The 15,018-nt window shown below is 41.3% G+C and overlaps 1 protein-coding gene across 5 annotated transcripts in view; it reads left to right on the forward strand.

The window, feature by feature from the left end:
• Positions 1 to 7,728: 7,728 nt before the first annotated feature.
• The window catches only part of LGI1 (leucine rich glioma inactivated 1), a 36,899-nt gene continuing 29,609 nt past the window's right edge, over positions 7,729 to 15,018 (forward strand). For 2 of the 5 annotated variants that reach the window (XM_016164274.2, XM_016164273.2), the window contains exons 1-2: positions 8,150 to 8,264; positions 8,645 to 8,716. Coding sequence is in view for 1 of the 5 variants with exons in the window: in XM_016164271.2 (XP_016019757.1) it covers positions 8,041 to 8,255; positions 8,645 to 8,716 (287 nt within the window). In the remaining 4 variants the exon portion in view is untranslated. Of the gene's footprint in view, positions 8,265 to 8,328; positions 8,590 to 8,644; positions 8,853 to 15,018 lie in introns of those variants that run through there. The other 3 variants (XM_016164272.2, XM_016164271.2, XM_016164276.2) reach the window with 3 other exon arrangements.

Raw genomic sequence — 15,018 nt, forward strand, 5'->3', positions numbered from 1 at the left:
AAATATATAATGTTCATTACTGGATATTAATATAGGAAAAATATTTTATCTATTTGCTAGGCATGTAATCAGTATTCAATATGTGGTAGCAAGACTTGGTACCTTTAATTCTTCTGTTCTTAGCTGATATTTTGTGGGCCTTTGCCGTCTGGCTTCTGGTCAAAAATTCCTTCTAAAAAGTAAATTAATTAATTTTAAAAAATCTCTTCTTAGACACCCTTTTTATTGACTGACTAGTATGTTCCAATTTTCTGTCTAACTCCTGTTTTTCCTCCTTTGACAAAGGAGAGAGACTATCTTCCAGATCCATGTCCCAATAGCATTTTCGCCCATTAATTCAAAAAGTATTTATTGAGTGCTATATCATTTTTTCTGTCACTGCATTAACAAACAAACCACCCAAAACTTACTGGCTTAAAACAGCCATCATTTTATTTGCTCACTACACTTCAATCTGGTCTGGGCTCAACTGGGACTTCCTTCCTCTTGCCTTACTAGTGGTCACTCTTGTAGCTGTATTCACCTGGCAGATCCATTTGGGGCTTAACTCAGCCTAGGTGATGGAGTGGCCGGGTCTCTTTATGTAGACTTGGGATTTCTAACTCTCTCTGTAGCCTCTTCACAAGGAGCCTGACTTCTTACATGACATCTCAGGGCTCCTAAAAGTGCAAAAGTGGAAGCTGCTCAATCTTCTGAAAGCTCTGGCCTGGAAATGGCATAGCACTACTTCTGCCATATTTTATTGGTTAAAGAAGGCCAGCCCATCTCCCAGCAGAGAAGGGAGTAGGGCATGAATATAGGGAGATACGGTTCACTGGGGGCCATTGATGTAACAGACTAACAAAATCACATTCTGTTCCTAACACTGGGTTCCTGCCTCCATGCAGTCTACATGCCAGGGCTATGGTTCTCAAAACTTGAGAGTGCATCAGAATTACCTGGAAGCCTTGTAAAAACACAGATCACTGAGCCCCACCCCGGACTGTCTGTTTCTATTTGTCTGAGGTGGGTTCCAAGAATTTGTATCTCTAACAAGTTCCCAGGTGAAGCTGCTGCAACTGATCTGGGAATAGACTTTGAGAACCACCGTTCTGGGCTTGCTTCAGGATTAGAATACATCCCCAGGGATATTAATTCAATTGGTCTGGGATGAGGACCAGGTAACTGTGTTTTTTAAAACATTTCCCAGGAGTCAGAGCTGAGAACCCCTTCTTTAGGGTTTGTTCTGTCTCCCTTTTTTTTTTCTTAAAAGCTTCCTTGAGCTAGTCACAATTTGATTCATCTTTATGACCCCACCTGAGTATTTCCCTCCTTTAAAACCAGGGTTCTCAAATTTTGCCCTACTTTAGAACTTCACGCAGCTTTTTAGTCTCGACGTCTAGGTCATCACTCCAGACCATTAAATCGGAACCTCTAAGGATGTGACCCAAGCATTAAGGATTTAAAAAAAAATTCCCCAAGTGATTCTAAAGTGCAGCCAAGTTTGAAATGGGTGCTTTAAAACATCTTATTGATATTTTCACAGTACGCACTTTTAAGTTAAAAAAAGTCTTTCCCATGGCAATTTGCAATGTCTTCCATTGAACACTAAAAAATGCAAAGGATATTTTAACCTAGAAATTACCTTCTCTATCCTCGCTTACATCTTCATTCATGCCTCAATTGCATAATTATCCTTTAGGAAGACCAGATTTTGCCACATTTGCCACTAAATAATTATTACACAAGAAAATAAGGAACTTTTGGTGAGGCAGGGGTTAAGATGATAGCCCACTTGCATGCTGGGAATTGTAGTGTAGCAGTGCCTTGCCAGTGAAGCACTATAGGCCTCCACAGAGGCGCCCAGTACCCTACATCCCACATAGACCTTAGGAGAGGCAGTGTCTAGGGGTTAGAATGAGAGTTAGAATGCCTGGGTCAGATCCCAGTGCAACTCCTCACTAGCTGAAGGACCCTGGGTAAGCTGTTCAGCCTCCTAGGCCTATGTTTCCTGTTCTATAGAGGAAATAATAATAATGATAATGATATCTAGCTCATGGGATTGTTATGAGGATTAAATGAATTAATATATATAAAGTGCTTAGAACAGTAACTGGCACATAATTTGCATTCTATAAGTGTCAGCTTTCATTATTATTGCCTTCTCAATTTCTCTCTTGGCCAAAGTTCTATTCTCTTGGTCCGTAAGAGTTGAAAATCCCTATACCACAGTCAGAACATAAGACTTTAGCTGTCCCAAGGGAATTATCCACATCTATTTATCTAAATTGCCCTCTGGTCATTTCTTTTTAAAATCATGATGTTGGTTGGGGGGAAATAGGCCGGGGCAGAAGGAAACGCTATTAGCTAACAGACTGCGGCACATGCCCATGGTCAGTGTCCCTTGGTTTTGCCTGTCTGGCATCATCCTTTCTGCTTCTAGGAGTAGCCCAAAGTTTCCTTTGGGACATCACCCCTCTCCTATTGTGTACCCTCTTGGTGGGATTGTCACCAAGCTTCCCTGCCTTCCTATGGCAAATAGGCAGGCACCTGACCCAGCTTGGCCCACTGAATTCTCTCCTCTGGGGAGGAACATGGGAATAAGAACTGCTTGGAGTGGATTCACCTGAGGACATTGCCCATTAGCTCTTGCAGCCTAGATCCCCAAGCTCTCACAAGTTTCTCCATTTCTGAAGCTTGCTTGGACAGACCTTGCTTGGATTCTGTGAGTCACTCTATCACCATGGCAATAAGGTTTTTTTGTGTGTTTAGGTTAGTAGGGTCAATGTCTGTCACTTTCTACCAAAGGGTCCTAAGTGACACATTACTTCCAAGTAATCTTTAAGATCTGGTCCTCTGCTCATTGCCCCCTCTCTCCTTTCCACCTAATTTTGGTAGTTATCAGTAGTTGAATGCCTTCTTTGTGATATGCCTTTTGTGTGCATTATCATTAATTCTAATATCAACAGTGCAAAGATGGTATTATTTCTACTTTATCGATATAGAAAATGAGGCACAGACAAGCTAAGCAACTTGCCCAAAGCTACACAGCTAGTAAATAACAGAGAGGATATTCCAACATGTCTAACTGCTGCCCTCAATCGGTAAGTGAAATTTATTGAAATTTGCCCTCAATCAGTAAGTGAAATTTATTGAAATTGAGATCAACATTTCCTGACTCCTGGATGGGTGAAGATATTTGGCATCCTCTAATGCAGTCTTCCTTCCTTCCATGCTTCCTTCCCTCCCTCCCTCCCTCCCTTTCTCTCTCTCTCTCTCTCTCTTTCTTTCTTTCTTTCTACTTTTCATAAACCAATTGTAAGAAATGTTTTACATGACAACCCTGCACGCACACACACACACTCGCGCACACACATACACACACAGAATGGAAACAAAGGTTTCACAAGGCAATAGTTACCCCTATAGGTGCAATACAGTCCAATTTTGTATTCAAAACTATTCTATTCTTTAAAATTCTGCTTATACGATTTGCTTACACCAGATTGATTTTGCAGCTCACAAATGCATCTGACTCCCAGCTTCAAAAACCCTGCTCTATTGAGAAGAGAAAGCTGCTTAAACTGACACCAGTTTGCATGTCTGAGTATTTGTAAAAGGAGGAAGGGCCAAGCTGGATCTTTTAAAGTCTCATAATAACGATTTGTTTACTTGCATAATGTGTGTTTCCTAGGCCACACCAGCCTGAGGGGAAAACTGAAATCAGTATCACAGCACAGTCTGTTCCTCTCGCTCTGCTTTCATTGGCTCTCCTAGAATCACCAGCCCCTCCACAAAGACCCCTTCCAGTTTCTGAGGATGCCTGGGGAACATCTCACACGTGCTCCCAAACATCATGCTCTATCCCTTATTTTCCTTCTGTTCTGCTCCAGCCACCAGGATCATTTGCCAGTTCCTCTGATGTTTGTGGGGCTATCACTGCTGCTGGGCTACTAAGGTGGAACGGGCTTTGGTGGAAAATCCAGTGACTTTGCTCATGTCTGAACTGTGGGCCTGGATGGGGTGCTGTTGGTCTTGCATCTTACAGCAGCTCTGGTGTCTCTGCTCTGTGTGTCATTTTTCCTGGCCCTCAAATGCATTGCCGCAGTGCCCACAAAACTAGAGAGAACCCTCTTTGTTACAGGGATCCCAAAGTAGATTTCCCTTACTCCCTCTAACTTATACACATTCAAGGGCAGGAGTCCAAAAAAAATTTTCCATCCTGTATTCACAACAATCTTCTTTTTCTGTGCTCTGTACCTTGTCCTTGGACCAAGTTTGGGTGTCGCTACTCTCACCCGGACTGGTGAGATCTTTCTTTCCCAGAAGTGTCCCCGGTTCTGCCATGTGAATAGAGTCTCAGAAAGCCCACATTCTGTCACCCTGCCCAGAAGTGCCTGCTTCCTAGAGTGAGCATAGACTTGAGTGAAACCCATATTTATTTGAGTACCTTGCTCCCTAGTTATCAAGGGTCACATGTTCAGGGTTCAAGTTCTGTAGAAATGACAATGGTGAGGATAATGATGACGATGATGACAAATCTTTCGCGCATATCAGACCCCTTGATAAGCACTTTAGATGTATTACCGTATTTAATTTTCTCCATAATTCTATGTGATACATACTATCATTATCCTCATTTTACAGAGGAGAAAACTGGCCTTGAAAGGTTAAATAGCTAGCCCATGGTCACGGGCTGGCAAAGTGCAGAGCCAGCCCTGGACCCTCTCAGCCACTCCTCTGCAGCTGGGGCTGAGGGATGAGCTGCCTCAGCCAGGTCTCTCAGCCTCCCTGGGCATCCTTCCAGCTCTGAGTTTATCTTTGCTAGGCCCCTCTCCCAAAGACCCCCACTGTAATCCACAGGTAGGTTGCCAGACTTTATCTAAAGACCTCCAAGTGGGTGAAAACTCCTAAGCTTCCACCGTCCCACTTCCCATAACCTCTCTGTGCCCTACCATGGCTTCAAAAGGAGGAGGGGTTGAGAAGGAAAGCTTCATTAGCAACAGAGCCCCTTCCCCAGATCCCTCAAGACTTCAGGATAGCAACCTGCCTTCCTCTCTGCAGCTACCTCCTCAGACCCAATTCTGGAGCCAGGAAGCAGTTTCTCCTCCCTAAAAGGCCTTCAGCATTCTGCAATACATGGTTAAAATTCTGCTTGATCTTAGTGGGTGTTTTAATTGAATAGGGAATTCAAGTCTGGATTTAAATGCCGTAGAAAAAGAAAAAGTTACTGTCTTTTCAGAATGCCCATTGTAATTTGTCCTTAGAGTCATCCCTACCCCCAACCCCCTACCATGGTCCTTTTCGCACTTGAACTGACAAACTAAACCACCAGATAAATACAGCTGCAAAGTGAATAGTTATGGGTATGATTCTTTTCCCTCTTTCATTTGTCCTCCCAGCTTAACCAAGTCAGAAAGTTTAAAAAGACCACTCACCCTTTCTTTGACTGTGTCCACAGAGCCCAAAGCCAAGGGCTGATCAGGCAATCTTGATAATTTGATGCATTTGAAAGTGATATGTAGGGAGTGAATTATCTCGCTTGACGACACCCATCAGTTTAACCAAGTGTCTGCCAGAGTGTCACCCCATGCAGAGTGGTGGCTCTGCTACTCACCATTTGTGTGACCTTTCAGTACTTCAGTTTTACATGTGGGGATTAAACCCAAGAATTCTGAGGTCCTGAAAGTTCTCAGGGTTTTTATTTTCTAGTTATAAAATGCATCATTTATAAGTCAGATAATTTAGGGGGTGGCTTACTGAATAAAAATGACCCTATATAAAATTTTCACCACATAATTATTTTATGGTGCAAGCTTCCACCATGTACTTGAAGCGGGATCCAATTTACAAAAATCTGACCTGCAGCCAACCTTTAAGTGACACTTTTACTGTTCCAAGTGGGGCTTGCCTGTAGGTCACGGTTTCTAAAAACACTATGATAATTCTCTCCCTCCAGAGAGTCCTTGACAGTGAAGCATTCGTAGAATCCATTCTAAAATCATTACTTCTCTTAGACTGAGTATTTTTTTCTTTTCTGTAAAAAAGTATTTATAAACCCTCAAAAACTGTCTTAATGATAATAACCTACTGGTCCTTTTAAAACACAAACCAGATTATATATCACTCCTGTGCCTAAAACGCTCCAGAGGTCTCTCATTGTTCTCCTCTGTCAAGGCCAGGCTGTGGCCAGACCTTTGCAATATGCTCTTCACTCTACCTGGAATGTTCTCGCCAACCCTCTTTTCATTCCCCCTTACCTTGGAGATCAGCTCATTTGTGACTTCTTCAGGGAATTGCCAGAATCCTTTATTATAACTCTATGGCATGACCTGAAGTTTCTTCGGATGAGCATGTCCTGACCATGAATGGTCTCTCTGCTCTGTTGTTGCTCACAAAGGCGTATGGGTTGCTCACTCCATGCACGACGCTGTCCAGGCACTGAATTCCCAGCAGGGTCTCTACCTTCATGGAGCCTACAGTCTTCTGCGTAATCAGACAATAATAGTCAAGTCCCATAATGAGCATGACTACCACTACCCTCCCCTCACAGAGCTTGCAGAGAATTCAACAAGTGATCGGAGTAAGCCTGGGATATTCTATGAGAGGGAAAGGGTAGACATCAAAGCATCAAGTTCCCATGAGGAATGAAGTTATGTCCTAATCACACATGTGTTCAAACAATCCTTCTACTACTTTCAGTCTAGGAAGCTGAAAAAGAAAGGACAGATTGACATTCGCTGGCCAACTGTGCCAGCTTGAGGATGGACATCTTCAGCATGGTAAGAGGACAAAGGATCTATTTTCCTCCTTTTTCTCCATCCTGAGAGTCTTCCCACTCTCTTGAACCATACTGCCCTGCCCCAGTGCTAGAGCCTCTCCTCTTTTTCTTCTTTAAATGAATTTCCTTCTCCGAAGGTGCACTTTCTTTTCTATCAAATACAACAGTAACATAGCCTACCATTTTGCTTTCATGTTTGTGATATTTATGGAACGTCTATACCATCATCCCCATTTTACAGACAGGGGAATAGATCCAGAGACAACTTTGGCTGGTTCATGGCAGAACTGGGACCTCAAAGCCAGGTCTCTGGCTCTTAGTCCAGCATTTTCCCCCATCACATTTCAGCCTCCTAGGCTACACGAGCCTTTTTCAGAGCCCTGAGAATCCAAAGCTGGCTGCCTCCTGCTGACAGGGAATTCCTTCCAGGTTTCTGATGCTACTGCTAAAGAAGGGAGAGTTCCAGAAGCCAAGGAGAATGGACTGCACACAGGGGCAGTCTGCGCTTCTATTTCCCTCCCTCATCGCGGAAGGAGAGAATGTCTTACACATTTGGGGGGTGGGGATTATGAAAACCAATAATTCATGACAGTTGATAAGTGTCAAAAAAGTATTTACTCACATTCATTCCCTGAAAGTCACATTCTCCATGTGTTGTTATTTGTCTTTCAACGATGGCATCAGTCAGGTGGACTCAGCAAGAAATACCAAGGTTTTAGCCAAATGCTGCTGAGGGAGAGAGTTTCATTTAACTTCATTTTTCCAGCCAGGGCTGGCTCCAAAGCCAGTTTTTCTGACTAGGTTGTTTGCCACATGAAAAGCAAATTCCCAGAGGTTTCTGAGATTGCCGAGATCCGATGCAAGCTGACTGCTGCCACCCACCCGCCCACCCACTCACTAATAAGACATAATGCCGTCCTATTTTTGGTAACAATTAAAGGGCCTCTCAGTGCAAGCAGAAGCTGTTTATTTTCTGTTACATCACTTCACTTTGCCTTCGAAGGCTGGTCTGTGTTCAGTGTTTTCGTGGTGATGCAAGTCGGCTCTCTCCTCCAGCAGTTGGATCCCTCCCATCTCACAGCACCTCACAGGTCTCTTCCCCGAGCAGTGCATTGCTGGAGCAAGGAGCAGCTCACGAATCAGCTGCAGGTCCGTTTTGAAAAGCAGAGATACAGAGGCAAAGGAAAAGGGTGGACTCCTATGACCTGGTCTCAGAGCAAGACAATCACCAGCTGAATTCCAGAAGCCCTGTTCATGTTTGGGGAGATTTTTTCGACTGCATGGAATCAGAGAGAAGCCAAAGGATGGGAAATGCCTGCATCCCTCTGAAAAGAATTGCTTATTTCCTATGTCTCTTATCTGCGCTTTTGCTGACTGAGGGGAAGAAACCAGCGAAGCCAAAATGCCCTGCCGTGTGTACTTGTACCAAAGATAATGCTTTATGTGAGAATGCCAGATCCATTCCACGCACCGTTCCTCCTGATGTTATCTCATTGTAAGGCCCGTAAGCATTTTGCTATCTAATTTATAATTTTAAAATTCCAGCCGGTGTATTTGGGGCTTTGTATGTATTGGTAGAAGGGCATGGAGAGAGAGATTCCTCTTGCACGCTTGGCCATTTGACAGTGCTAACATTTTGCTGCATTTAGAAATTTTGATTTTTATTAGCTGCTATGGAACATGCTTAGACACCTCCCCCCACCCCGAACATTATTATGAGAAACCTGTAGCAGATTCATTTCTCCTACTTCATCTGGGAAGGAACTGTATCATACTTCATAAAATAGTGTCGAAATAGTGACTGCTTTGCCAAACTGAATTAACATAAGGTTTGTTCTGTGTGTGTGTGTCTTTGTGTGTGTCCGTTTGTTTGTTTTCTTTCAGATCCTTTGTGAGATCTGGTTTTACTGAAATCTCAGAAGGGAGTTTTTTATTCACACCATCGCTGCAGCTCTTGTGAGAAATATTTATATCATGACTATTTTTAATATAGCATATATTTGGATAAGCCTCTAGTAACACAATCTCAATATTAATTTTGTCAAATGTGATTATATTTCTGGAGAGAAAAAGAATATCAGTCAAGTGAGAGGTAAATGAGTTTGTTTGCGCCTTGACACCAACAGTGCAGGTTGATTCTTGCAATGGTAAATTTGCTAACCTGTAATGCTGTCTACTTTCACGGCTATTTACGAAGTTGTTGGGATGTCACAACAGTGGTTCCAATTCCATTCCACTATTTTACTTTCATTTTTGACTTGGGAACTTTGGTTATTTTGCCCCGGAGTTTCTGAATTAGTCAATGCAGAACCCGGAATAACATATGCGCTCAAGATGTTGTCCCCCAGGACCGGCGGCAGGCTGCTGCTCTGCGTGCTTTGCCATGTCGGGGGGAAAATCTGGGTTCTTTCTAGGTAATTCCTTAAAAGATGAATTCCGGAGAGACTGTTTTCTAATCTCGTCTAATTTATAACTAGTCCCCTTACAAGGAGGGAAAGAAAACATTAATATAGCATAGTGCAAAGGATTAGTCTTAGCTGTGTGTTTTTAGTTAGTCACAGGGGAACCACATATTCAGTCTATGTCTCAAAATAGTCAAAAAATAATATTTGACTCAGATCTCCCCAAAGGCGTAATGTCACATGAATAATTTTTTCTGATGTGTATGCTTGGCTGTTGGACTGCTAGTTTTCAGGGCAGGACCACATGAGGGTCAAGAGGTCTCCCTGTACTTAGGTGTCAGGCAACAGACCGGTGGTAGCTACAGGCTTCCCGGAGGAAATTAGCCAATTGTGGATCAGTTGAGTTTTTGTTATCTTAACCGCATGATTCAGGACCCAAGTTCTAGGGGTTCTTTTGGATTGTTTGTTTCTGTTTTCTTGCCTTAATGGACTGTTTTGGCTGTTTGAAGTTAGATATACAGAGGTAAACAGCATAGATTTGAAAATGGAGAGACCTGTATGTAAATCTCACCCTACCACTCACTAGAAACTAGACTTGTAAACTTGTGCATGACTAAATCTCTCTGAACCTCAGTCTCCTCATCTGTAAAATGGAAGTGATGACACATTGAAGGGTTATTATCATAGATAAAAAAATTTTCAGTAGATAAAATATTTGGCATAAAGTCAAGTGGTTACATATTTTATAAATGGTAGGCTTTAAATTTTTTACATTAAGCTAAAACGCTTTTTAAAAATCACTTTATTGTTTTGTCTGTACGAAATCCCAAAACTGGTTTGACTATTTCATTAATTCACAAGCCTGATCAGGTGTTTTGACGTTATATAACAGTGTTGGCTAATGTCCCTCTACTAGCTAATGTCTTAGAGTGATTCACAATTGAGTAGAATATTCCTAAGGGATTTATGTGTTTGACTGACAGCTAATGGTATAATTAGGGGAAGTGTTAGTACACCAAACAAAGATAGACTCTTTAGCACGAAGAGGGTCAAAGTCTCCTATGCTGGGAACATTCCATAGAATAAGAATTGGTTGTATCTGAGAAAGTGATAAATTGTGCTCATGTTGTTCATTTGTTAAATAAATAAATGGCTCATTTAAAAAGCATCCTTTTGATGAGCTACAGCATCTTCCTCCCCCCAGGATAAATAAATCAGTCCTTACAATTTGAGAAGTGTCAGTCAACAAATACTGCTCATATTCTAACACAAATGGACTTTAGTGGTGACATGGAAAGCCTGGATTGATCAACCTAATCAGTTAGCATATCTCCACTTTGTTTTTGCTGGATGGACCCAGCCTCAGCAAGCACAAATGCTGGACAATGTTATAGAAATAGTTCCCGGCTGCTGCAGGGTAATGTGATTACACGTATTTAGAATCACAGAGGGAAGCCAAGGAACTGGTTTTTAAATAGCCCACACTGAGTGTGTGCCATGCCCCTGTGTCCCGTGCTCCGAGTTCCTATGGAACATTCCAACCCTTATTTCTAAAAGCAGTTCAGATTTCAGAAATAACAAAAGGGCGAGTAATTCTTGCCCTGTGTGTCCTTACTTAATTCAAATTAGCTAACCTCCACATGGCAGATTTGTGCCTGGGCTAATCTTATGCAAAATAGTCAGGGGTCAAAGTTTGTCTCTAATCTCCAGGACCCTGTTTCCTAAATATTTTGCCCCCCCTTCTCCCTTCCCAATATTTTCTGTTTCCTCCCATCCTCAGGAAAGGGTCTATTAGCACATTTTTACTGAGGAAATAAATTCCAAGTCTCCAAATGCCAACTGTGCCGTAATCATAACAGTGGTAGGAATGGATGGTTCACAGACAAAAAGAGTTCTGTAAGACAGGGCCATCCCATGCTCTGCAAACCGCACGTGGGCTGCCAACCCTCCACTGAAACAAGATAACCAAGGAGGCTGAATTTGCCATTGCATGACTTTTGCTATCAGATTAGGCCTGGATCATACCAGCCATTGCTTGAGGGTTACAATGAATTCTAATGGCATTTGTGACCACAGATTACCAAACTGACCTGCCATATCCTGCAAAATGGTAAACTTCAGAATCTAGTCTGCTCGATTGACGTACAAAGGCAGTTAGGTCCTTCCCTGTTGTTGACATGGGAAAAGAAAGGCCCCCCTCCCATTATCTACCCTAACAATCTGATCATTTCATTATGGCCCCAAATGCTTTTTCAGACCTTCCGCAGATGCATGATGAGAAGTACTTTCTGAAATGTCAGCCTAAGGCACTGAGGGAAACAGACAAGTTTCCTCCTTAAGTTACATAGTGTCTGGGGGAAAGATCCTGGTAGGCCAGTTTGGCAGTAAGTGTTGGAGAACAAGAAAAACAAAAAGTCCACACTCTGTAGAGGGAAGAAAGGATAAAATTATCTAATAAAAATTCATCAGGTTAGTTGTACAAAACATATATTTTAAAAAAGATCTCATTTATAGTTCTAAATGACAACAAAAACTTTCTCAAAAAAAATAAATGCTATTTCATTTATGTTTTCCATAGGGCTGGGTGTGAAACATAACCAATGAGAACAATTATTCATTCTAGTTTGCTTATAGTGAATGCAATTTACAGAAATGTATTTTCACACATTACAGCCCTTCTCAATTAAAGACTGAAATCCCCAATGATGTAGGCTCATTACTGAAGTAAAATTCTAATTTAAGAGTATAAAATGTGGCCACATTGCCAAGCGTTTCTAAAATTTTTAATCAACACAATACCTCCAACTCTTAAGAGACTTCTACTTTCAGGAAGTAACTTACAGGGTTGGTTTTAGTATCATACTAAAAAAAAATCTATATATAAGAATTCGGTGTGATCGGAAAAAATTCTATTTATTCTAATGAGATTTTACCTTGTTTAAAGCAAGAGAATTGATCTCTCAGAGGGTGGGGGATTATTCTTTCTTTTATTAACCTACAGTCAACACATAAGTACATAATTCTTGAGAAATCAAAAACTAAAAAATGCGAAAGCTAATAGCATGAACAAGATAAATAATAAGTCTATCCTTATTAAGTTTTTATCATTTATTGCTTCAAAATATTATTGGTCCAGGATAAAATATTCATGGTCTATTTCACCTTTACAGTGATCGGCCTCTTTTTTTCTATTTCTCCTTGTATTACAAGTTTAAGAAAAATTTAGCAATCTTCAATGACTACTCATGCCCGACCTATCAGCAAAGAAGGCTTCTAGAAAATTTATTAGCTGGTTATGGATGAGCATGTTTTGGATTATGCCCAGCTGATGCCCCCACAATGGACCAAGAAGTAACAATTTCAGTCATCTAGGCTGTTTTGTCTAAAATTCATCCAATGACTCATTTCTGATTTTTAACTTTTTAATGAATTAAAGTATGTTATAACTATGAAACTAGCCCAGTACAACAAAAGTTTACTCTGAAAGCATATTTTATCCTCTCAATTATTCAGGCAAGAAACTTAGAGGTTACCTGCCCCTTCTCCCTCACTGTCCACTTCCGACTGGACTAGTCTCCTCTCAACTAGCGGGAGAATCTGCCGCCTTCAGGACCATAGCTCTGAGGCTGCATTCAATGTTTCACGGCTGCTGTGGGAGCTTCTGCACTGGTCTCCCTGCTTCCAGTTCCCATCCTACCCATATCTTTTAGTGTTATCTTCCTGAAGCACAGATCTCCTATCACCTGCATGCTTGGAAGCCTTTAATGGTTCCCTAGAAACAGAGAAAGTCCGAACACCTGAGTTGGTATTAATAGAATTTGGCTATTTTTCCAGAGTCATTTTCCACAAGATTCACACACACACACACACACACACACACACACACGCACGCACTCACACGCACACGCATGAGCACACACGCACACCCCAAGCTCCAAACAGATTGAAGTGCCTCATTCCCTGACCTCTGTTTTCTCAAGCTCTATGGACTTCACTGATGTCTTTGGTACTTCCTGTCATTTATTAGAGCTGTTTGTGCTGCATCTGCCCGTGTCTTTCATCAATAGCTAAGGTCCTAGACAAGAGCTTGGAATTTACCAGGACCTCCCCATGGTAGCTGATGATAAAACAATGTTTTATACTAAAGTCTCCTGTTTTCCTATCAGTAGATAGCCTCGGTCATGTTCACATTCTTATGTTTGTTTTTTCCTATTAGATTTCACAAGACCTAATAGTGTAGAGGTCTGGAAAGTGAGCTGAACCAAAATAACGTGAAGAGATATTTGCTCATGACATTAGGATGTCAAACTTCTTTTGAAGAAGTTTGACATCCTAATGTCATGAGCAAATATGTGTGCCAGAACTTAAAAGGCAGAGCATCCAAGGCCTTTCCTTAGACTCACTGTTTGAATCTCGTTTGTCCCATTCTGACTGTCTCTAGGCCTTTGACATATAAAAAATCATATGTAGGCTCCAAGGTTCTCCATTTGACTGCAGAGGCTGACTAATCTCTCTCTTATGAAGGGCAGAATTTCCCTTTTCTTCAGTCTGACAGGACATCCAAAGAGAAACATTGGTTAAACATTATTAAGATAAAAACAATTCCATTAACACAAAGATAATTTCCCTTTTGATTTATTTATATTTGCTTAACTAAAACAAGTATTTATTCATTGTATAGCTACAAGCAATTACGAAATGAAATCAAAACCCTCCCATTTCAGCAAATAAATTTGGGGGTTCTACTGTGCTGCAGGCGCAGTCCTGGGCTTTGTAAAGGGCACAAAGACAAGTGACATCTCTCCCTCTCTACCTTAATATGACAGCTCCTAGCTGGCACTGATCCCTAAAAAGGTAAATTATATTTTGTCTGTATTTGAAAGTATTGTGAGGTAGTAGTCTTGATAAGCTTTCTCATTTTGTTCAAAATGGTATTCAGTTGAGTGTTGAATATGCCAATGCTTTCCAGTTGTTGATCCTGTGGCTGATAAAGGCTACAAAATGATTGCAGGGGCTTTACAATGACACCTGTGATATTAAAACGGTTAACCCAAGTAAGCTGGCAATGTGGCAAGTAGCAAAGAAGACAGCTTTTGTGGTCGGATAAACATGGGGTCAGATCCCCACTCTGCTACTTACTAGTTCTGTGATTTTAGGCAAGCTTAATCAAACCTTGTTATCTGCATCTACAATATGGAGAATAACCATAGTACCTAGTGAACAGAATTACAGTAAGGATTAAATGAAACAATGCATGTAAAGTGCTGGGCACAATTCCTGTAACTCAATAGCTTTTATTATAGTATCTGAATATCACTTTAATTCGAATGACCATGACATCGAATTAGCATCTGAATATACAGGCTGGGTTTGCCTACAATCCTAGCTTTAAAATCTCATTGTTCTACACATAGGTCTCCATTGGAACCTTCTAACAGATCTCTCCTTCACATACTTCTCAAAGAAAACATGAACTATTTACCTTTCTGGGAGTTGCGGGGGACAGGGGAAAGGGAAACAGAACATACTTCTTTCTCATGAAAAAACAACTGGCACCACATTTTGTAAAACATGCCAGGTTTTATTTAAAATAGCTAAAATTGACCAGTCTTCAGATGAGTGGTTCTGCAGTAGGATGGTAAAAGGAGACATAGATTTGAAATCCAGTTCAGCCACTAATTAATTGGCTGTGTGACCTTGGGTTGGTCACGAAATATCCCTGGGCCTTAGATGTTATATGTGTAAAATACTAGAGATAGATTAAATTATGGTTATGAAACTCAGATGTCAATATGGTGAGGGCGATAAGGTAAATGAAGGGAACATTTGGGTATATGACTATAGGGAATGGTAGTG

Source organism: Rousettus aegyptiacus, unplaced genomic scaffold (assembly GCF_014176215.1).
Source record: "Rousettus aegyptiacus isolate mRouAeg1 unplaced genomic scaffold, mRouAeg1.p scaffold_m13_p_6, whole genome shotgun sequence".
Lineage (NCBI taxonomy): Eukaryota > Metazoa > Chordata > Mammalia > Chiroptera > Pteropodidae > Rousettus > Rousettus aegyptiacus.